This window comes from Gadus morhua, chromosome 2 (assembly GCF_902167405.1).
Source record: "Gadus morhua chromosome 2, gadMor3.0, whole genome shotgun sequence".
Classification (NCBI taxonomy): Eukaryota; Metazoa; Chordata; class Actinopteri; order Gadiformes; family Gadidae; genus Gadus; species Gadus morhua.
The window spans coordinates 2063346-2086659 of record NC_044049.1 but is presented as its reverse complement, the minus strand read 5'-3'; the positions used below and the strand labels follow the sequence as shown (position 1 = coordinate 2086659).

The following is a 23314-nucleotide window of genomic DNA, read 5'->3' as shown; positions in this document are numbered from 1 at the left end:
GCAGAGAGATGTTTCCTCAGCGTGTGAGGGGAGGGACAGCTGTGTATCGACCTACGCGAAGCTCCTTAGCCCTTGGCTGTAAATAACGTCTCCACCAATCGCCGTTATTTACTACCTCCGTCAGGCGTTAACAGACAGATGTGAGTGCATTCCTGCCGGGGCGATCCGTGCACAGTTATACCCACGTGGGGCCGTGCCCCCCCGCGGGCCATCCATCACTATCCAGGGGAAGGGTATGTCTGTGTGGGGCACCGGAATGTCGAAAGGCCAACATTTTGACCTGCCTTGGAAAACAACCTGCCGCATAGGATGGGCCTGTGACATGGGTGATGTGTGGCATGTAACTCTACACGCTGTGTGTATGTTTGGGTGTGCGCATATGGATGGTTGTGTGTGAGGGGGTGTGCGTGTGGCCGTCTGTGAATGATTGCTATTTACCTTCCAGTCACTTTGTTTTGCAACTTGATCTGCCGTGTAGACACTAGCTATTTATCGCCATGAACGTCAAAAAAAACCATTTAACACTTGATTTTTTTGGTCCGGCTTTGTCTCTGCTGTATATTATATCTTAATGTGATCTTGATTTTAAATTAATATTTCTTATTGAGAAACGAATTAAATGAGTATTCCAATTAACTTTAATTGACTTCGATTGAGCAAATAGTTATATTGCCATATTTATTTGTTTTAATACTGTTGCCTCCAAGTTGATGAGGGAATAACACAATTCTAATTTAAAACATGAAATGGGTTTAATGTTATCCTATTTACAATGTATATTATTCCCACACACATTACATTTGACGCACATGAACCATATTATAAAAAAAACAATAACACATCTCCATTCAAATGTCCACTAAATGTCAATCAGAGCGGCCTCCCTTTGCTCCTTGTCCACCTGCCTCCTCCGTAGCCACGCCCCCCTCACCTGCAGCACCTCTTCCCCATAATACTCGTGCAGTTTGCTGAACTCTTCAAGGGGATCCAACCCCACCGACGGCCACTCGCCATAGAGAGGTGCTGGTCCGTTTAACGGGGTGACATGCGCGTTCCTCTTCGACCAATGCTTCGGGGATTTCTTATTCGCAGCTTTGGGAGAAAACGAGGGTTCTTGCAGCAGGTGGCCGGTGCTGTAGCTTCGCCCGTCTCGGACGTCGCATTTGGCGCCCTCTATCGTCAGGAGCGAGTGGTGCCTCACCCGAGCGACCGACGGCTGCTGGCTGCTGTCCCCCTTCACCGTAGAACCGCTGGCAACAGAAGCTGCTTCACGTTTAGCTTCTGAAATCAACGCCAAATTTTTTTTACTTCAAAGCATGTCCATATATGTTCGTTTGACAGACAGAAAGACAGACAGATGGACAGAGACAGACTATTCACCTTCATACTGATGGCCCAGGTCTCTGACCAGCAGAGACAGGTTACAGTGGCTCGCGGAGAGCAAGACCTTGACCCAACTCTCCTGGGTCAGGCGCTCCTCCGCGGCGAACCGGTAGGCCCTGAGCCCCGGCGCCTGGAAGACGAGCGAGAAGCAGAGCTGGCCGTCTGCCTCGCCGCGCCGCACCACGCAGCCCTCCAGCACGATGACGCCCAGAAGGTGACGGTCTGCCGGCCTCTCCTGGTAGAACAGCACGTTGCCCTTCAGCACAAACCACCGCCGGTGGTATGTGGCCGTGCGCTCTTTCTGCGGGGACATGGAGGTCATGTCAGAATGTGGATATCGCAACAAATAATTTAGACAAAAAACATATATATGCAATAAAATATATACAATAAAAAAATACAATAAAATAATGTATGCAATAAAATATACATAATCAAATATATATATATAATATATATCCAATAAAATAATACACAAATTAACTTATATAAACAATTTAAAAATCGGTACAATTTAATATATATAGGATATATATATAATAAAATAATCTATACAATAAAAAAAAAAAAATACATTCATCAAACGTGTTGTTTTAAGGTGTATTTGTATTAAAATGCCTACCATTTTGTAGAGATAGCCCTCTTTGTCCACCGGTGATGTGCAGGACAGGTAGTGGTTGAGAACCTTCTTGTGGATCTTCATTTCAGCACCTGGCTGCATGACAGACAGAATCCACTTTAAACACAACCCAAAGAGCCACTCTGTGTTCCTCTCTCTCTCTCTCTCTCTCTCTCTGTGTTCAGCGTGTGTTAGGTGACCAGACGCACGCAGGTGTTTCCCTGTTGTTGTTTGTTTGTCACGACAACTTCTCTATTTTTCGTACACTGCGGCTACAAACTCAAATGTATTGGTTCCTCTAGGATCCCCGAAAAGAGAAGTGCTCTACGGCTTTGGATAACTTCTGACCTGAGACGGGTTTCAGATGCACAGTGAGGTGGGAGTTTGCAGCATGCCAATAGTCTAAGCAGTGAATAAAGAGTCCTCCGAACCTATAACAATATATTTAAGAAATACACATACAATAATCAGAGGCCTCAGATGGGAGTTCTCACCTGCGTCTCTATTAGCTTGAGTCCAATGCACTGGCAAAAGCAAAGACTTCTTATACAGTCTCAGAATTGCTGGGAACAGCTCTGCTCCCCACATGATGTGTGATCCATATGTTGTTTCCACTTCGTAAGCTCTGTCTCCCTTTCCTTGTATTGTCTAGCCACTCTACCTGTTCCTAGCATTATCTAATGTTACCCTTTGTGCCTGGGCTAATCCGGTCACAAGGGAGCAGAGATCCCCTTATGCATTCTTCTACTCTGAGAATACAAGAAACTCTGTCCTTTGGGTAAACATTATTTGATTTGAACATTGAACATTACAATGTGGGGAGACGTAGCGGTGAATTCTCAGTTGGATCATTTAACCCTTGACCCCCCTAAGGGTGTAAGGGAAAAGGCATAATCAACAAAAGGCAGTTAGAGAAACAGAATGTTACATGGTTCTGGTCATCTAAAAACCCTTTACTGACATGTATGTGCTCTGTTTTGGTTTAAAGCAGACATCAATACCCGATTAGGATACATAGAACAATTAAGAAAATAATGAAGATGTCCAATACTGTAACACCCAAGTATATTTCTATTGAGATCCACGATCACCTAATTGACTCATAATCCAAAATGCCTTTGTGCTCAGAGTGCATGATGCAACGTACTGTCAAACCCCTCCCTTCTCCCCTGCTCACGCCCCTCCATCTAGTCCCTCCATCTAGAGGGCAGCGTCACCTAGACCTACCTCTGGTCAGACTACTGTCCATAATACTGCCCCCCCCCCCCCCCCAGCTCGCACTCCCCCGTGGTGTCTGGAGTATGGACCCCGACAGCGTTACCCAGAACCTACCATCGGTCGACCTACCATCCCCTCCCCCTGCACGCCCTCCTCCATCGAGAACCTTCTCCCCGAGCCTTACCCAGACCTCTGGCCAACCTACTCCCCATACCCCTCCCCTCCCATCCTACCCCCCCCCCCCCCCCCCCCCCCCCCCTCCATGGAGACCCTGATCTGACCCAGACTCTGTTTCCCCGACCTACCTCTGGCATCCCCCACCGTGTAGCCCGTCCGCCAGCTGGCTGGTTCTCCACCAGGCTGGTTCTCCCCCTGGCTGGTTCTCCACCTGGCTGGTTCTCCACCAGGCTGGTTCTCCCCCTGGCTGGTTCTCCACCTGGCTGGTTCTCCACCAGGCTGGTTCTCCCCCTGGCTGGTTCTCCACCTGGCTGGCTGGTTCTCCACCTGGCTGTTTCTCCCCCTGGCTGGTTCTCCACCAGGCTGGTTCTCCCCCTGGCTGGTTCTCCACCCGGCTGGCTGGTTCTCCACCCGGCTGTCCCTTCTCCGTCCCCTCTCTACGCTCCCCGTCGCCGCGGCGTCCGTCTGGGGCGGAGGACGACGCTGCGCGACGTAGCTCGGCGTCCGGGACTCATCCAGGCGGAGACAATGTGGCTCTGCCGTACGGGTTCAGGTTACTCTCACGGTACTGCCACGGGTGCGAGAGGACAAGCATTGAAATATAAATAACTCGACCCACTTCCTGGTAACAGAACACTGACACCCTATCGTCTCTCCCTCCCCTCTCCCTCCCCTCTCCCTCCCCTCTCCCTCCTGCGCGCTCCAGTCCACCTGGCTGAGGGCGGGACGCGAACCAGCGGGGCGTGGGTTCCTTCAGCCTCCCCGGACCCCCGGTACCTGGGAATGAGAGGCTGAACTGCGGTGTGGTCTGGGATGCTTCCGCCTTTCTGCTCTCACTTCCCCGGCTGTGTGGGCAGCGTGTTTGATGCAGCTTTTTAAATATATATTTAAGTATAGTGAACCGCTTCTGTACTCAGTGGGTGGCGCTGCTGAACAGTACATAACCTTTCATTTTATCAGTTCTGTGTGTGTGTGTGTGTGTGTGTGTGTGTGTGTGTGTGTGTGTGTGTGTGTGTGTGTGTGTGTGTGTGTGTGTGTGTGTGTATATCTTTACATTTAGCAGACGCTTTTATCTAAAGCAACCTCCAATAAGTACATTTGTCAGACAAAAGAGTAACAACAATATCTCTGTCGGTACAGAAAGGAAGTTGCCAAGCACTAACAATCGCTAGGTTAACCCACTCCCCGTATACAATAAAGATAGCTAGCATAAGATGCTACATGAGGCCAGGACTTACGACATATATAGTACAACAATGATGTGTGTGTGATCAAGCATCCTAGTCCTGCTAGGAGATGGCAGTCCACCTGCAACCCAATCCCCTCCAACACACTATCTTAATCAGTATACATAAGGTGGATAACATCCATTTAGTTACTTAATGACACTGTGCGTTCATTGTTGTCTTAAGTCAAAAAGCAGGTTGCCAGTCCCTTTTATGTGTACTTTGGAAGTTATTTTCTGATACGCAAACCCACCATTGCTTTCTCTTGATGAGAATTAATATACCACCATAGAACACGGATGCCCTGATTTAAACAAAAATCTTTGGCTCAGTAAATATGTACAGTAAAACGCATTTGCCTTCAGTAGAACTGAAGGCAAATAAAAGTACCACACACCCCAAGATTAAGACGGTTTATTACCTCAAAATAATATTTTTTAATGTACACATTGATTTGTTACTAATAAAAATGCAATAACATGTAAGATTGGGCTAACTTGGAATGTATTACCTGTAATTACACAGAAAATAATTATCGGCTCAAAACGTCGTCACTTCCGTTCCAAACCGGATGACGGAAATGGCGACAGTGTGAGCTTGTGTTGCGTCTCGTTTGTTTTTCCCTCATTTTTCCACCAGGTCTGTAAACACATTTTCAGATTGCATGCTTTAAGTTTGTTGTTCTTGCTCAGCAGACGATCTACTGTGTTGTGAAACATAATCCACATTATTTCCGACTTGCATTGCTGTGTTTTGAGCGCTGAAATGCTGTCTGGTGAAGTAAACATTGACCGTCTGCGTTTTGAGAAGCCATTGAAACCCCTGAACTCACTTTAAGAATTTTATTTTGTCTGCATCCAGCGCCATGTCTAAAAGAAAGGTCACTTTTGAGGACGGCAATGGGGAAATTGAGTTGGAGGAGGAGGTCCCCAGCAAAAAGGTACGCCAGGGTCTGATTTCACTTCTTAAAGTTTCTGAGCCCCATTTGATAACTAATTACTAACTATAGATGGGGTAATCTGTCCTGGGATCATATATCTCGCTGCATAACATCTACTCGAGTTGCCAATATTGGATATTGGTCATTCAATCAATATAAATCACTGCCTTATCTTGATGCGTAGTAACGAAACTAACTGTTGGAAGTAGTGTGCATTCATATCCTCAACTAGGCTTGAGAAAACAAATCACTTCCTATTGATGCAATGTTTATATTATAACTTGAATAACTTTGCACTCCCCTTAACCAACTATAGTGATACATTCAAGAATTAACGTTTCGATTGTATTCCTCTTGTTGATGGTCAGTTACGCGAGGTTGTAGAAGGACCTGGTTCAAGGTTTAAGGGAAAGCACTCCCTGGACAGTGACGAAGAGGATGATGAAGAGGAGACCAAGACCAGCAAATATGACATGCTGGCCAGCGACGATGTGGAAGGTATGCTGTGTTTGCAGTGTTTTGAATTGATGTAACTGAAAAGCTTCATAGGAGATTGATTGCTCCTGTGAAACCCATACACGACATATACACACAAGTGTGTTGTTGCCTCTCAATGCATACCCTCAAACAATGCAGGTTATGCAGACACATATTGACGCTGAATAAAACCTCTTTGGATTATAATGAGCGAGACTCTCCACTGCTGCTCACCTCTGATTGGTGGCTTTCCTTCAGGCCAGGAGGGCGCCACGATAGACTGCGACGAGGGGATCCCCATCACACCGTTCAACCTGGACGAAGAGATGCAGGAGGGCCACTTTGACGCCGAGGGAAACTACTATGTCAAGAAGGACGAGGAGATCCGGGACAACTGGCTGGACAACATCGACTGGGTGCGTACCACATCCAGCTTCCGTGATAACAATAATAATAAATGGGACTTATATAGCACTTTAGTAGGACTCAAAGTCGCTTTACACTTGGGGTTGATGGTAGTAAAACAGACATACAGGGGGGGAGGGCTAAGAGAAAGAAGTCAGTAGAGAAATGATGGGTCTAGAGGTGGGTTTGGAAAACTGTGAGGGACTCTTGAGCCTCTGATGTCTTGGGGGGGCTCTGTCTCCAAAACGGCGAAGGATCTGACTTGGGGGTGCAGAGAAAGCTGGCTGAGGTGGATCTGAGGGACCGAGAGGGTTGGTAGGGGGGGGGGGAGGTCAGTGAGATATGGGGGAGCCAGTTGGTGAAGGGCTTTGAAGGTGAAGACCAGGATCTTGTTATCGATCCGGTGGGAGACAGGAAGCCGATGGAGGTCCTTTAGGACGGGGGTGATGTGGTGCCGGGATTTGGCGTGAGTTAAGAGTCGGGCGGATGTATTCCGGACAAGTCTATTTTTGGAGCGTGATGCGCTGTGTTGGGCGGTGGGTTCCCCCACGGACCTCTAATGGTTTCTCCCTGCGTCCCATAGGTGCGGATCAAAGAGCAGCCGCTGAAGCAGAAGAAGAAGGGGCTCTCGGCCAAGCGGCGGCGCCGGGTGGGCGACGAAGACGAGGCCGAAGAGGAGAAACAGCGCGAGGAGAAGCGGGCGGGCGGCGACAGCGGCGGCGAGGAGACGGAGATGGAGGCGGAGCCCGCCGAAGACCCGCTGGCGTCGTTCACGCAGTGGCAGCTGACCGAGGCCCTGGTGGAGATGCTGTTGCCGGGGGAGACGGTCGCCGCGGGGCTCCGTCGGCTGGGGGGCTTGGCGGGGAGGAAGAAGGGGAAGCTGAGGGGGGACGACGACGGCGGCCGGGGGGAGGAGCCGGCGCCCCAGCGCGACACGGAGAAGCTGGACCGGCTCACGGCGCTGGCCGACCGGCTGGTGGCGTCGGGGATGTTTGAGATCTATCAGCAGACTTGTGAGAAGCTGGCGTACCTCCTGAAGAGCCAGAAACTGTCCAGTAAAAAGCCCAAGGGGGGCGACGGCGGGGAGGACGAGGAGGCGGACGAACTCGACATGTTTGGGGATAAGTTCGACGAGAGTCACGGAGAGAAGGCCCAGGAGGGAGGGGAGGACGGCGACGAAGCAGGTAGCCAAGGCAACCAGCTTTACATGTTTTATTATATTTGATGATTGATGATATGATTTTTATTATTAATTGATATATGGCGATTGGATGTATATCTATTAATGTATTTCTTATTTTTTGTAATTGTATTTTTTGACGCCTTTGTACATCAAGGCGCTTTAGACTTCATTTTTTTTATATTAGTTTTAACACGACTATGTCTGACTGCTTTATTTATTTTCCCAGCTCCCAAAGGAGTCATGTGGGAGTATAGGTGGGAGAACGTGGACGGCTCCGAGCTCTACGGGCCCTTCAGCAGTCAGCAGATGCAGGTACGGCTTGAGACGCTCAAACAGGAAACATGAGCTGGAAACAAATAAATAATAATTACGGGTGGGAAAATAATCGATTCTTCGATGCATCGCTTCTCTCTAGAGCGATTCCGTCTCGATGCAGATCAATTAATAATCTGGGGGGAAAAAAGACTGATACATTTAGTAATTTTAAAATTATTTAATTTATCTTCAGTGTGTGTTGGCCAATATGATTTGTCATGACAAGATTGCGATACAACCTACACATAGCGTGCACATAATCTCAAAGCCAGTCACAAGAACTCATTCTAATTCAAGAGCAGCTTTTCCTTTAATGACAGATTAGAAAGAAAAGAAAACTGAAACCTATTTTTTACATACTTCCATATTGTGTTGTAATGCAAGCTCCATTGATTATTGCATTGTTCATAGAAAGTCACAAAAGTGACAAAAGCTTTTTCCCTAATAAATTATTAGATAATTTAATTCATCTGTTGATGTCTTTAATGATCATCACGAAAGTACGAAGGGAGTAGAAAACTCAGATGTATATATATTTTTTAAATCACACATGGAAATGTACACACATTTTTTTTTTGCATCGATAATCGTTTTAGAATCGAATCGTTGACCTCATAATCGGAATCCAATCGTGAGGTGCCAGGAGATTCCCACCCCTAATAATAATCACATCTGAAACTCTGTTTATTTAAAGGGGTGATATTATGCCAAAAGGTGCTATTAGCTATTACAAGCTGTTTGAAAATCTGCCTTTTACTTTTTTTTTAGTGACATCACAAGTGGGAGAGTCCACCTAGATGTATTGTGGATAGATTAGCAACATTTTCTGTAGTCCACTGTATAGGCTGGTGGACTGATTTATACAGCATACATATGGGTGGACACGCCCACTTGTGTTGGCATTAAAGTAGAGTTTCAAACGGCTTGTAATGCCTAATCTCACTTTCGCATGGTTTTATATCACCCCCTTAACCTGAGATGAACATTCTGAGCACTTCAGTACAAAAAATGTATTGCTCTCAAATTAGCCTCCCTTCCTATTTGTACGATTACATTTATAGGGAGATCTTTAGTTACATGGACTCTAAATCAATATTTACCACATTTATTCAGACGATGTGCTCATCTAGATTGAGTCAAAGGACGTGCATCAGTAGCGAAGATGCTTTGTGAATCCATCAATGTGTGTCTTTTCACAAAGGTAAGCGATGTGTTTAGCGTTGACCTCAGTCCAGATGGGAGCTCTCATCGTTCTTGTGCTCTACAGGGCTGGGTGGATGAAGACTATTTCAAAGACGGCGTCTACTGTCGGCGGCTGGACCAGGAGGGCTCTCAGTTCTACAACTCCAAGAGATTAGATTTTGAGCTTTATGACTAAAGTACCATGGATTCTAAATGTACACGGAATATTTACACGACATCATCATCAATCTCTGTATCTGCTTAAAATCTGTTTTGTTTTTTAAATAAATGACTTATTTGTCCTGTCACTTTGAGTACCTTTCATTTTTGGTTTCATAAAACACACATAATCTGAATTAGATAAAAAAAATATCCTTTCAAAAAGTATGTCTAGAGGTTGGTAATTTTCATATCCTTTAGAAAATAACCAGTCAAGGATAATCGCCTCTCATGGGTGAATTTGGGTCTACACAGAACTGACAGTGTTTTGCATTGAGAGTTTGCAATACAAAATACTTACATTAACAGAGCCAAGCACCCATCAGAAAGAAGGTAAACAAACAAACACCCACCCTTAGCAACCATCAAAACATTTGAGTCCGACCACATCAAGGTGAGTCGAGCATTGCCACGGTGATACATTTAATTAATCACATTTTAATGTAACAGTTGATCGTCATCACTTCACATGCACCAACTTAGAAGTCAATCGAGGACAAAGACTACAACCAGAGCAATGGTTCTGGGTGTATTTAACACTTGAGGATGCTCCCCTCCCATTGGTCACCTTTCTGGAGGGAGCGTCATGCGGAAGAAGAGCGGGAACTCTGATTGGCTGAGCCGGCAGTCACTGCGTGTTCATGTGAAACGGATACGTTGTAGGGCGCCGTCCGGTCCGGCTCGTCTCGCTCATCACGATGATGGACCATTAAGCGGTTGTCTATAAAGACAACCTCGGTGAGTACATTCATGGTAATAATATAGATGCTAAGCTAGATGCTAAGCCGCAGTGTACTACCTCTCTGCATCGCCCCCGGTGACTTAGACCAGGACGCGGGAGGAGTGAGTGGGAGCCCCGGGTGACAGTCCGGGGCCCCGGCTACTCCCTGGTGGTCCCACCGTGCAGCAGCATGGTATTCGGCAATGCATGTGATAAAGATACAAATAGAGCCAACATGCTGCCTGCAGGCTTATCATGTAGATACAGCCGGGCAGCTTGAACGTGATATAGATGATTATATTAGTAAATGAAGGTTATGAGCCAAGTGTTATTGACTGTTAGACGTCAGGGTTCAAACAGCTTCATTCCAGTAAATAGACAGAGCTGGGGTTGGATGTGGGAGATATGTTTTTAAATGGGGTTCAGGGTGTGTTTCCAAGACGGTTTGAGGTTTAAAGTCGTGTTTGAACCGTTCAGTCCCCTTGAAGAAGAGATTTGTTGTGACTTGCTATTTGGCGCTAAACCTTTGCGGTATTGGTATTACTGGTTTTCTCAGTATCCTATCGATTTGGGTGGCCTGTGTTTACGTCGTGTGTAGATGGATGAATACCTTCTCTTTGCCTTAGGAGCTTTTAAAGTATTTTATCCCTGTATCAAAAAATGAAGGAATATGTACAGTATAAAATAAGGTCGGGGAGACCTTTTCTCCTCGGATTTTTTTCTCATTTGTGGCAGTGCGTCATCTAGCATCCCCCGTGGTTCGACGTTGGGTTTACACCCTGCACGTGTGTTTGTTGTTTTATTGTTGTTTACAGACGACTACACACAGTCGAGAGAGAGCAAGGGGATGTTGACTTATTCCCCGGACCCCCTCCCTCCTGTAGTTTGTCTAATGGAGGAAGATGTACCCCCGAATCCTTTTTGCAGTGCACCCCCCCACAATGAACCTCCTCTCCCTTCCCTCTCTTCCAACACTCCCAGGTATAGTTTCCAACACCTTTTCTTTCCTTTCCTGTGTTTGTGTGTTACCCCACCCTGCCTACTCTGCTGAATTGAGTCCTTCTCCATATTGGATGAAATGTAAACATTATTATGAGTGATTAGTTACTTACTCCTATTACAACCTGAGGAGCCTGTATCTAAGTCAACCTGAAACATATAGAATTTAATTATAATTCACAGCTGCGAGAATGATGGAAAACCCAACCGCCGTAGAGCTGGTTTGTGTAAACCACAGACGACCAGTAAACCCTGGTCTCAGATCAGCCAGACCGCAGCCAGGCCGCCCACACCAGTCAAGACCCCCACCAAGACAGCGGGGGCGACCTGCACGGTACACAGGCTTAGCCTTTCTTTTTTTTTTATGAATGACCGTCTGATGGACGTGTGTGTGTGCTGTGTAGTTCGTGCCGGTGTGTAGTAACAACACCGCACTCCATTGCACTGTTGGTCTGTAGGCCCCGGGGTTACAGGATGTGTCCATTCAACTCGTGAGGGTGGATTCTCCCCAACGGCCACCGTCTCAGGTCAGTCCCTCTCCGATCACTAGATGTGTGTGTGCTCGCGGTTTGTCTTTCTCAACTGGTGACTAATGGTAACCGGACTGCATCTATACAGCGCTTTTCTAACAAGTGGCGACTCGAAGCTCTTTAAAATGTTGCCTAACATTCACCCGTTCATGCACACATTCACACACAGACGGCGGAGTCAGCCACGCAACGGAGAGCTCGTCAGGAGCTGTCAGGGTGAGGTGCCTTGCTCAGGGACACCTCGACACTGAGCTTCAAAATAGCAACCTTCCTGTTACCACCCAACCGGCTCTACCTCCTGAGCCACATGCCGTCCTATTGTTGTGTTTTAATCTGTCTGGGTGAAGATGTAAAGACAGCTGGTGTCTGTTTACTTATCTCCTGTAGCAGAGCATGTACATTACGACCCACGATAAAGGGTGGACCTACACAATGAAATTGTGTCGGGGTTAATTGAGAGTGGTAATCCTCCTTCACGGTCGGCTGCCTCTGACACAAATAAGCAGTCACATCACCGCCTTGGGCCGACTGATGCCACACATCCCAGAATAGGCCGTGGGGGTCGGCTGCCTTTGAATAGAAACGACATTTCTGAACTTTATAATCTGAAATGTTGACTTTTTGCAGATCGCAGCACCTGACATGGATGTGTCGCCGTTTCCATCAAAGTGAGTACTATTGGTCGTATGTTTGAGGCTTGAAATGCATCATCTGTTGGCGATGTGAAATTTGCTGTTTCAATTGTTTGAGGAGAGCATTACTTCTTTAATTTGATTTATGTGTGTCTTCACGACAAATTGCAGGAAAGACAATCCATGATAAGGGCTTTTCTCTTGGATGTTGAATGAGTGTATCGCAGACAAAATGGAGAGGGAAATATTTGGAAGGAGAAAGTCACTAGGCGTCTGTGTTTTTAGAATGACTGAAAGCCAGTCTAGCTGTTTTTCCCATGACCGTCTATATTTGAGGTAGGCTGTCAAATGGCCAAGAATAATATTTGTATTGATATTCAATTATTTATAGAAACCCTTGGGACTGTCATGTCATTTGTGTGCGTGCGTGCGTGCGTGTGTGTGTGTTTGTGCGTGTGCATACGATTGAAAGTGACAGATATGTTTTACTGCCAAAGGTCAAACCATCTTGTCTCTGTTTCTCCCTCTCGGGCACAGAGAACCGAGTTCCGCCTCAGAAAATGGATCACCTTCCACGATACAGAATGAGGAGAAACCCTTCGCTACCCGTATGGATTTTAGCAGTCTGCCCTTCAACAAACCCCTCCCAGACCATCCAGAACGGGCCCCCCCGGACCAGTACATGGGACTGGAGGTGAAGACCCCCCCCGCCAAATCCAAATGGGTCATCGGCCCGTTCTTTCAGTCCTTCAAGTCAAAAATGGCGAGTTTCAGCGAGATCGTCATGAGTCCCGTGAAGCTCTTCACAGCACACAGCCCTCCCGATTCCGCCAGCCTCGCCGACGATCCAGATCCATCGGACCGGCCGGAGGTCAGACCGGACCGGTCCAACGGCTGCGAAGGTCAAACGGTAGATGACGGTCCGAACGACGACACCCTGCCGTGGATGCCTCCTTCGGCATCGAAAGGGCTGACGGTTGAGGAGGAAGACGAGGAACATCTCCGCGTCGCGTCGCTCGAGCGTTCTCCGACGAAACCCTCTGAGGTGAGCGATGCGGCCCGCGGCTCGGTACCAGTCAGCAGACCACCGGCGATGGACATGGAGACCAACGACGATGAGCCGGTTCCTCCTCCTCCGCTTACCCCGGAGAAACACCCGGAACCCAGCAGATACATCAGCACGGAGAGAAGAGCCCAGAGGAGCAAGCGGCTGGTTCAAACGAAACCCCTTTACTCGCACTCATTGAACAGATTTGTGCTACGGAGCAAATCTTTGGACATTCTCCCCTGCAGAGAGACGCAGGAGGCTAGCTGTGCTGAGCCTCACCACAGACAGTTCTCTGTTGAGTGTACGGTGGAAGCCACCATTGGGGACCTAAGCAATGGTGATGTCCTCTGTCTGGATCATTGTATTGAAGGGGACTGCAGTGAAAGCTGCAGCAGCCTCTCTGTTAGGAAAAGCCCACGGAACTCTGCCAAAGAGGGAGCCAACGGTGCATTGAATACAATCTCACAAACTCTTCCTATTGGACAAGGACTGCCGGAGGCGGGCCCAGGCTCTGATCCGGTCGGACGCATCGGGAAAGCCAAGAGAAGATTGACTCTTGATCCTCAGCCACGAGGCGACGCTCGCTTGAAAAACAGGAAAATAACCCGATCGGATAAAAGCACAGAAGATCCGATAAACGTAGACGTAAGTCTGCATGTCACGGAGGACAGCGCAACCAGCCATTTGAAAGAGCTCCGGAACGACCTCTCGTCGAATGGCGTTCCCGTCTCGGAGATGAAGCTGAACCCGCGGGCTAAGAAGGTGCATCTTCTGAGGCGGATGCAGAAGAAGGGAACGAGCCAACCGGAAAGTCTATGTGCACCTAAAGAACCCACGTTGCACCGTGAAACTGAAAACCCCACTCCTGTGGTTGTTGCTGTTGACGCGTCGCAGCCCGGAAACAAGACGTCGGATAACTTCACAAATAAACCCCTCAACACCAGGAACCCCCGGGGGGCAACCAAGAAGGGCATCTCGAAACCCGGCTCGCGTAAACCAGACTTTAAATCTGACAGTATGGATCTGGGAACGTCGGCGACGACCACTTGCACGCGAGACGCCGACGACGAGCGGCCGTGTCCGAACGTCCCGGACCAGCCCGTGGAGACCGTGCTCTGTGGCCCCCAGGTCCCACTGCCCGCTCGGCCCTCAGGTTTGGGCAGGAAGCGGGACCTTTCGCCAGAGTGTGACGCAGACGTTTCCTCAAGTCTGAGCACGTTAACAAACATGAACCAAATGCCTAAGCTGGCGAAACGTGCGGCAGTTTGTAAGCAAGCGCGTCCAACTAAAGCGCGGGGAGTGGCCGCGGACCACACCTCCGAGGCCCTGTTTGGATTAGATTCCGTCTCCGCCGTGCTGGATGTCCCCGTGACTGCCAAGAGGAGTCGGAAAACCGGAGTCAAGAGGCCCAAAAAGGACTGTGGTGAAACCGACGACCTATCGTCGCATGCAGTAAACCCGGCGCCACACACACAGCGTGTAAACGGTCACCGGGGGAATCACTGGAAGCACAAGACCATTCCCGTGCACGGAGGCGAAAGGGACGATGTTCTCGGTAGCGCTGAAGCTTCCGCCCAGGGGGCCGGGCGTCGTACGCAGGGCGCGACCGCCAACGGGCTCCTCGGCGTCCCGTCGGCCGAGGCGACGCTCGGCAAACGAAGCGTGAAGGTAAACCACACGAGGCAGGAGAGCCGAAGGAGGAAGGAAAGGCTGCTGTTCGGCGCCGACGTCTTCGAGGAACGCGCCGTCGAGGAACGGGGGACCGGGAGGACCGACCTGAGGGAGCTGGACTTCACCTCCTCCTCCAGGGTCCTCCGGCGCAGCGTCTCCTGCCCGGAGATCCACTCCCTCCACCAGCACCACGCCCTGTGGCCCTCCCCTCTCTACTCGCCCCAGCCCAGCAAAGGACGTGTCGCCCACCAGTATCACCACCACCAGCACCCCCACCCCCACCCCCACCAGCCGCTCCACGATGTCCACCGGTTGCCTCGCGTCCTCTGCAAGCCCCGGCGCACCCGCCGCCACACGGTCAGCACCGCGGAGGTGGCCCGGGAGATCGCCCCCTTGTGTCTGCGCAAGGAGGTGTACCCCTCCAGGAGGTCCGGGGGGCCGGGCGCCACCAGCCCGGCCTCCCCCTTCTCGCTCTCGGCCCTGGCCTCCTGTTTCCTCACCAGCCCCATGGCCTTCCTCTCCCGGCGGCTGGACGGGAAGAGCGCCACCGCGGCGGCGGCTAACTGTGCTAGCACCGCGGCGGCGGCGGCGGCTAACTCCCCTGGCGCACACGGACACCACTTCTCGCCGTCGCCGTCGCCGTCCACCGACTCGTTCCACTCTGCCGCCTCATCCTCCTTCGCGGCCTCCTCCTCCTCCTCCTCCTCCTGTGTTTTCACCTCTGCCTCTCCAGCGTCCGTCTCCTCGTCGCCGTGGCGACTGTTTCGCGGGTTCCACGCGAGGGCTGACCCCCCTGCGGTCAGCGTGTCCCCCGTCCACAGGTACGCTGCCCCCCTCGCTTCCTTCTGCGTGTCGTGAACTCGTGTTCAGACTTGTTAAAGACGGGTTTTCCTTATCCTCAGTGTAAGGCTACACCCTCCTGCATAGAGCTGTAGAGTGGCAGCATTTATTTTCCATCTCCAGATTATTTTATTTATGAAATTGGGTTAGTGACTGGATTTACATGGATGATCAATTTTAGTTTATGGACATTCTACATTGACAAAAAGTTGCCCTCTGATGTTGAGGGGGGGGGGGGGGGGGGGGGGGGGGGGTTAAAGGCATTCTGGGTAGGAGAATGGCTCACTGGAGCAGTTAAACGTTTTAAACAATATCCAAGTGTTTTAGCCTGTATTATTCCTTTTAAACATATATAGATATATATATAGATATAGATATAGATATAGATATATATATATATATATATATATATAGAGATATATATATATAGAGATATATATATATAGAGATATATATATATATATATATATAGAGATATACATACACACACACACACACACACACACACACACACACACACACACACACACATACACTAGACTCATGTTAATTGTTAATTTGTCATGGTTCAGCGCGGCCTCCCAGATGCCCATGGAGAGCGAGGCGGAGAGGACCGAGGAAGAGGAGGGTGAAAACACACACTACCGCCGGCAGTTTGAGGAGAAATCCCTGTCGGACTCCGAGATCAAGGTGCAAAGAAAGACGACCGTGCATGTGGTTTCACGGTGCTCCAGTGGTCTCATTTCTTTAAAAAAAAACATGGCCTTGGAGGACGAGACCGCAGAAAGATCTTTCTTGGTCGGAATAAGTCTGTGTAATGTTCACAGCTCTGACATTTTGGTCAAAATAAACAAAGAAACATCCTCCTAGGACGTCAAACAAGACATAGAACCCTCTAATTCACGAGCCAAATTCAGAAGGTGTTTCAATGTCTTATTTGACCCGTGTACCCCTTGACCAATTCACACGGCTTTGTTTCCATAATGTGTTGCACTCTCTATGCAATGGTCAGGCCCAGTCACCCAGATCTCCTATTATAACGACGTGCATCAACCCTTTACAGGTGGTGAAAATTACCGAAGAAAGAGGCAAGGTTTCATCCATCCGAATCCGCAAAACCCGTCCCAAACCGCAGAACAACCTCACTCCCATGGGGCTGCCCAAGGCCATCAGGTACGGTCTGCTGTTCAGACGGGGTCTAGGGTTAGTCTTCTGAAACACAAGATGTCTTTTTCATAGGGGTGGGAATCTCTTGGCACCTCACGATTCGATTCCGATTATGAGGTCAACGATTCGATTCTGAAGCGATTATCGATGCATCTCGATGCAACAATTTTTTTATGTCATTCAAGGAAAAGCTGCTCTTGAATTAGAAAGAGTTCTTGTGTCTGGCTGTGAGTTTGCAGGCATGCTATGCGTAGACTGAATCGCAATCGTGTCAAGACAAATCAGATTGGCAAATACACACTGAAGATTAATTCAATGATTTTAAAATTACGATGATCCCTCTCTGGCGAACAGAATGTTGCAGCAGGCAAAAAAAATAAATAACATTTTTTATCTATTTTTTTAATTCCGATTATTAATTGATCTGCATCGAGACAGAATCATTCTAGCGAAGATCGCGATGCATCGAAGAATCGATTATTTTTCCCACCCCTACTGTTTAAGACCCCCCCCCCCCCCCCCCCAGGAAGGAGACATTAGGAGACGGAACAGAACAGACCCATGAAACGGCCATCTCTTGTTATTTTGACGGCTAGACTCGGGGAACTGTATCCACATGCGTTTCTGCATGCATAAGTTATGGACTGTATTGGTGTTAAGGATACCATGCTGTGAGCACACGCCGTGTATTCACTGCCTGAGGTAACGGGAGCATGTTGGGTGGAAGTTTGCATAAATCGGACATAATTTTGTTTGTGCGAACAGTTCTAGTGAAAGTAGAGTATTTGCAGGATGCAAATGCTAAAATGGTTACAGGTCTGTTTTTGACCAATTTGAACCGTGCAGTAAGTGCATCCTCGGATCCTGAACACAGACATTATTGTAAGGGTGTTTCGATGTTCAGTAAAGGTTTATTTTTCTATGCGTGTGTGGACAGTAAAGCTCGTGGGGGTTGGTGAGGATCAGGGTAGTCTAGCCAGCACACAGACAATGTTAATCCCTGTTAGAAGAGTGTTGTAATATACATTTCTGGAGTTCCTAAGGAGAGTTATGAAGGGGCCCTGTCCCTCAGGGCTGACGTCATCGTGGAAATGTCTGCACTGGAAAGTAAATTCAGTCCATCTCGGTTGCCTTTGTTGCTGATTAGTTTTTTGTGTGAGGTGTAGTCCTTACAGACATTATTACGGCTGGATGTTTGCGGTTGATAACGTATCCGGGTGCGCCTCAACCCACATTTATACTAGGCATGGCAACTTTATTCATATAGCACTTTTCATACACGAGGCAGACTGAAAGTGCTTCACATACAATAAAACGAAACAATAAAATAAAATAGATAAGTAGAAGAAAACAAAGGAAAAACTAGCAAAAGGCAAACGAATACCAAACTGCGTTCTGCAGTACTTTACCGCATAGATTGCATGACAGGTGTGGCTTCAAAGCTTTTTCCCCCACCACCACATGTTTATCCCTTGGCCCCCATGAGACCCTGGACCTAAGCCATTTACAACCCTTCTTTATCACTCCTTTACGGCACCGGCAAGCGCCAATCGTGGTTTCATGTGTGTGCGCGCACATCTTATAATCGGCTCCTCGTAATCACGATGTCAACCACTGGTGTCTGTTTCCCCAAAGGCTGAAGAAGAAGGAGTTCAGCCTGGAGGAGATCTACACCAACAAGAACTTCACCGCGCCTCCAGAAGGGTATGTTCAAGCACATTTTTGTATCAATTTTTCGGAAAACTGTTCTCTTGCATATGGCAACAATGTACCAAAAAAGATAAGGCATCGAACATTTATTTTAAAAATATGAATGTAAATTAGTTTGGTAGAATTACATCGAAGGGCCTTTGGCAGATGCTTTTATCCAACGCGACGTACAAGAAGTACATTTGTCAGAAGAAAGAGAAAAGTCAGTTTATCGCTGTCGGTACAGTAAGGATGCTCATAGACACAGGACACCTCACCACTCCGCTAGGAGGAGCTAGGGGATCGAACTAGCAACCTTCCGGTTACCAGCCAACACACCCCTGAGCCACAAGCTCGCCCCCGCCCGGGATCCCCCGCCGAGATCCCACTTCATATCAGGCCGTCTCTTCCCCTCCAGCCGCCTGGAGACCATCTTCGAGGTGCCACTGAGCCGCCGCAACGGCTCCACCTCTCTGTTCGGCCAGCGGCGCCTGAAGCGCGCCGTGGAGTTCCCCGAGGCGGGGGAGGCCCGACGACCGAAGAAGCCGCTCGGGGGCGGAGCCGGCGGCGGCGGCGGCGGGAAGCAGGGCGGCGTCAGCTCGGCGGGCAGGCCCCGGCGCGGGGGCTACCAGAGCGCCAAGGAGACCCCGTCTCTGAGCGCCCAGGACGTGGACTCGCTGCTCTGTGCCAAGCTGGACCAGCTGGACCTGCTGCTGACGCTGAACAACGGGGGGGCAACGCTGTAAAGCCAGCCGCTAAGGTAGCTGACAAATTAACTGTCCCTTTTCGTCAGTTAGTTTATCAGTCTAGCTAGTCGCTAAGCTAACTGACGAAGGGCAGTTAGTTTAGCGACTCTGTATAGCGAGTCGCTAGGCTAACTGATGAAAAGCAGTTCGTTTAGCGACTCTTTATAGCGAGTCGCTAGGCTAACTGGCGAAAAGCAGTTAGTTTAGCGACTCTTTATAGCGAGACGCTAGGCTAACTGACGAAAAGCAGTTAGTTTAGCGACTCTTTATAGCGAGACGCTAGGCTTACTGACGAAAAGCAGTTTGTTTAGCGACTTTGTATAGCGAGTCGCTAGGCTAACGGACGAAAAGCAGTTAGTTCAGCGACCCGCTATGCAGCTTTGCCCCCAGTTAGCTTTGCGACTCTGTATTGCGGGTTGCTAAACTAACTGACGCAAAAGAGCAGTTAATAGCTGCTGTTTTGGCGGCCTTTGAGAGCGGGAGACTGGCCTATCCCTTCCAGTACTTTCTGCTTGTTTACCAGCGACGACAATACAATTTAATAATAAATTAATAAATCAAATTTATTGTCGCGCCGCTGATGGATTGCGTTGACAATAAATATTGTATAATAATAATAATAAATAGCGTATTTTGTACCTTTGTAGAATTGGAATTGTATATATTTATGGTGTCGAAGGCTGATTACAAAGTGCCGAACATGTGTAGCCTTTCATAGCTGTTGTATTTGTTTAAATACTGTATAAATATCTCCAAACATCGCCGTTCACCATCGCCTCGCCGTCCATACAGTACCACCCAACCCAGACCCAACTATTTTTTGTTATTGTTCAGTTTTACATTGTTCTGCTCTTTTATACAAACCATTTTATTCCAAACCAAACGTTTTCGTCCAGAAGGGTTAAAAAAAACATGGCAGACTATTAAACAGCTGCTCATAGTGTTTCCGTTTTATATTTTAACGTACAAGTGTTTCAGGAGGCGTAACTAATAGTAATAGCAGGACTATGAGGTTTAAATCGCTGCGTTCTCAGTGTGATGTTCCAGCTTTGCTTCCTAGGGCAGCTATTTCTCTCTCATAAGGTTCTCTGATACCACCTATCGAAGATGCTGTTGTAAAGTTATCTTCTCATTCTTTGTTTCAGTGAATGTCGTCGTGTTGCTGCTGTTAATTGCTTGCTGTTGTGGCAGTTTTGTTGCATCATTACACTTGCTAGTCTCCTCAGTAGCATGCGATGCAAAATGTAAATGAAATGTAAATGATGTTAATCAGGGCAAGTGAAGGAACAATATATTAAACATCTATATCTGTATAATATTAAGCAGCTAGAGGTTTTTGTATAAAGTGGTAACCCAGCACTGAAGAACATACTTTCGCCTGACTTTTCTATAACTCTATAAATCTATTACTCTCCATCGTCGTACCTGTGGTATTTATATGTTAAAACATACAAAGGTTTTTGCCTTTGCCCAATTTCCATGGGATTGCCTTAACTGTAATATTTGTACAATGTCTGTTTAGTTCGTGTTTGTGTTTTCTTTCACTTCTGAAAGCGGATTTCAACATCGTTGTCGTTTAAGTTTTAACCTGAGGTAAATAAGAGCACAATATATGGGTTTGTTGGATGTAATCTTGGAGGGGTAGATGTGCTTTCGCGTACATGTTTTGGTTTTTACATTTTTGGATATACAACGGTGAACATATGTCAGGAATATAGAAAACCCATAAGCAATGCAAAGATACAGGAAAAGTTTTATTGTGGAATTTTGTTGCAACAAATAAGCACCTTCGTCAGAGGTTGTGAATTGTTTTGTGAAAGTCCTAATAAAAACCAATTTCTATATATATATACATTTCTTTTACACTTAATTTATTCAAAACATTTGCAGCTCTGTTCAATTGTGAACTCGAAAGAGGTTGGGGATAATGAAACATACATGGCATAATTACTCTTTTTTTTATGTTATAACAAAATAAATAGTACATATATAAAAAATATTAGCATTACAAAAACAAACGTATACAATTATTTTAAAAAAATATTAAAACGGTAAAAAAAAGTTGACCTTGGCATGTCACGTGACCCTGAGTGGTTCTGGAGTGGGCTACCACTAAACCAGTTACTCATGCTAGCCCATTTCCCATACCGTGTCTGGGTTGTTTCATGGGCTGCTCTCTTCAGTCTTTACTCGTGTAGGGCTCTACTGCTTCAGTCGATAAAAGTCAACACGTATGAAACCAGAACCACCAAGGCAGGGAAGATGAGCAATATTGACACCCACACCGCGATGGAAATAAGGCCGTATTTCCTCGCTTGCTTGGAGAGCTTCTGTGACTTTTCAGGATTCGTCGCTTCTCTGGCCTACAGGTAACAAATTATTGACTAAATTAATAAGCATAATAAGATAAAGCCTTTGATTATCAGCTGAACATCTGGGTCCTTCAAAAAACAAGCTGGCCGATTTAAGGAATGGAGTTGTTTTCCTACCTGTACTGAGTAGATGAGGGACATGATGCCGATGCAGGAGAGCCCACACACGATGCTGCTGATGGCCAGCCGTCTGTAGTGAGGGTCCTTGCAGAGCGACGCGGAGACCAGGTTACAGTTGGAGATCTCGATGCACGTGCTCTTCGTCTCCGTGCGGTTCCCCCCACCAGGAGACGCTGGCGCACATTGGTCCTCACCCCTCAGCATGGCCGTTTCTGTTGGGGACAAACGGGGGAACTATGAAGTCAAGTACATTTTAATTTAAAGGACCCGGGAGTCTTCGGTTTGCGTTTATTTTGAGTGGCGTGTAAAGCACAGGCATGTTAGGGGGGCTAGGGTCAGGGAGGTGTCAGGAATATATGGCCTGTTAAGCCCGTTGACACTGTACCTGTGATTAAGGACTTGAGGGCTATACAAATAAAATATAATTGTATTACATTTTATTGGCTGTGTGCCCTGAGGTGCGAGTTGTGTAAACAAGATCGAAACCAAGAGCTAATCATAGAGAAAGTTGTTCAAAACAATAACCAGAAGCTTTTAATCAGGCCCTCAAGGGGAGTTCTTCATAAACTCCTCTTGCCTGCACAGTCTGTTGTATACATGGTAACGGGCCTGGGGTTGTGTATATGACGTGGGTGGCATGTTAGGTATTGGTTGTCACACAGCTATTGTTATCGTTGAATAAAGAATTTTTTTGGACACATAACGATCCCTGAAACTTAGTTCACAGACACACCTAGTAAAGCAACGTTAAGCGAGCGTGAAGCCCACGCCAAAGCGCTTATCTCAGGTCAGGACTTGTGAGGACATGTGGCTTGCTTTGCTTTTGCTTTTGTTTTTTACTTGAGTGAGTGAATTCCAGAAGTTTCCTGTAAAATGTAGTCATTGTACACCCACATTACACGGACCTTACTAGAAAGCTATGTTGAAAAACAGGAAGCTTTTCCTCAGTTTTTTATATTTCTCATAGACGGACATGTTGACAGATTGACACGCTGAAGGATCAACAAAACCGAACGAGCCTTAAGTCCTGATTAAAAGAAGAATGAAGAGATCTGGTGGACCGATCGGTCACACTGAACTCAGGGGGAGGCGGGCAGCCATGGATCAGTTCAAAGCAGGCATAACTTAAACTGATACACCCCGACGACTACAAGTGGCTATGAGTCACCGAGCCAAGCCCAGAGAGAAGCTCTGATTCATCCCAACACTCCCACCTGGCTTTCAGGTCTTTTGTGTAGATGATAGATAAGGGTTCAGTTTCTCAAGTTATTCAAAAAAACAACCAAACCCAGGAGGACTCCAAATAATATACAAGTTAGATCATATATAAGTTATAAGAAAATAAGTGTATGTATTAAAAATGTGTGTGTGTCCGAGTAAGATTGTGTGTGTGTGTTTGTATGTGTAGGTCTGTGTATGTGTGTCCTGTGTCCGT

The 23314-nt window shown here is 47.5% G+C and overlaps 4 protein-coding genes across 6 annotated transcripts in view; 2 read left to right on the top strand and 2 right to left on the bottom strand.

Annotated features, from left to right (window-relative positions):
• Positions 1 to 620: 620 nt before the first annotated feature.
• On the bottom strand, positions 621 to 3770 carry pheta2 (PH domain containing endocytic trafficking adaptor 2). 2 transcript variants are annotated; one of them, XM_030348898.1, is made up of 5 exons: positions 3609 to 3770; positions 3526 to 3560; positions 2006 to 2098; positions 1381 to 1684; positions 621 to 1281 (listed from the first exon to the last, which is right to left on the bottom strand). In XM_030348898.1, the coding sequence occupies exons 2-5, from the start codon at positions 3532 to 3534 to the stop codon at positions 860 to 862; spliced, it is 828 nt and encodes a 275-aa protein (XP_030204758.1). In that variant the 5' UTR covers positions 3535 to 3560; positions 3609 to 3770; the 3' UTR covers positions 621 to 859. The 2 variants fall into 2 exon arrangements, with proteins under 2 accessions (XP_030204758.1, XP_030204748.1); XM_030348888.1 differs by having other exon boundaries at positions 3526 to 3769.
• A 1398-nt stretch (positions 3771 to 5168) lies between these two features.
• On the top strand, positions 5169 to 9433 carry cd2bp2 (CD2 (cytoplasmic tail) binding protein 2). The gene is made up of 7 exons (XM_030348721.1): positions 5169 to 5262; positions 5485 to 5563; positions 5932 to 6061; positions 6299 to 6456; positions 7029 to 7629; positions 7855 to 7940; positions 9211 to 9433. The coding sequence occupies exons 2-7, from the start codon at positions 5489 to 5491 to the stop codon at positions 9319 to 9321; spliced, it is 1161 nt and encodes a 386-aa protein (XP_030204581.1). The 5' UTR covers positions 5169 to 5262; positions 5485 to 5488; the 3' UTR covers positions 9322 to 9433.
• Positions 9434 to 9982: 549 nt separating this feature from the next.
• On the top strand, positions 9983 to 21239 carry prr14 (proline rich 14). 2 transcript variants are annotated; one of them, XM_030348250.1, is made up of 10 exons: positions 9983 to 10082; positions 10881 to 11046; positions 11248 to 11398; positions 11523 to 11591; positions 12222 to 12262; positions 12764 to 15766; positions 16358 to 16475; positions 16849 to 16958; positions 18588 to 18656; positions 19060 to 21239. In XM_030348250.1, the coding sequence occupies exons 2-10, from the start codon at positions 10913 to 10915 to the stop codon at positions 19385 to 19387; spliced, it is 4023 nt and encodes a 1340-aa protein (XP_030204110.1). In that variant the 5' UTR covers positions 9983 to 10082; positions 10881 to 10912; the 3' UTR covers positions 19388 to 21239. The 2 variants fall into 2 exon arrangements, with proteins under 2 accessions (XP_030204110.1, XP_030204111.1); XM_030348251.1 differs by lacking the exon at positions 10881 to 11046.
• Positions 21124 to 23314, bottom strand: part of LOC115537224 (transmembrane protein 265) — a 2666-nt gene continuing 475 nt past the window's right edge. Inside the window, exons 2-3 of the mRNA XM_030348976.1 lie at positions 21877 to 22091; positions 21124 to 21750 (exon numbers count right to left, since the gene is read on the bottom strand). Coding sequence (XP_030204836.1) covers positions 21598 to 21750; positions 21877 to 22091 — 368 coding nt within the window. The 3' untranslated portion in view covers positions 21124 to 21597. The remainder of the gene's footprint in view (positions 21751 to 21876; positions 22092 to 23314) is intronic.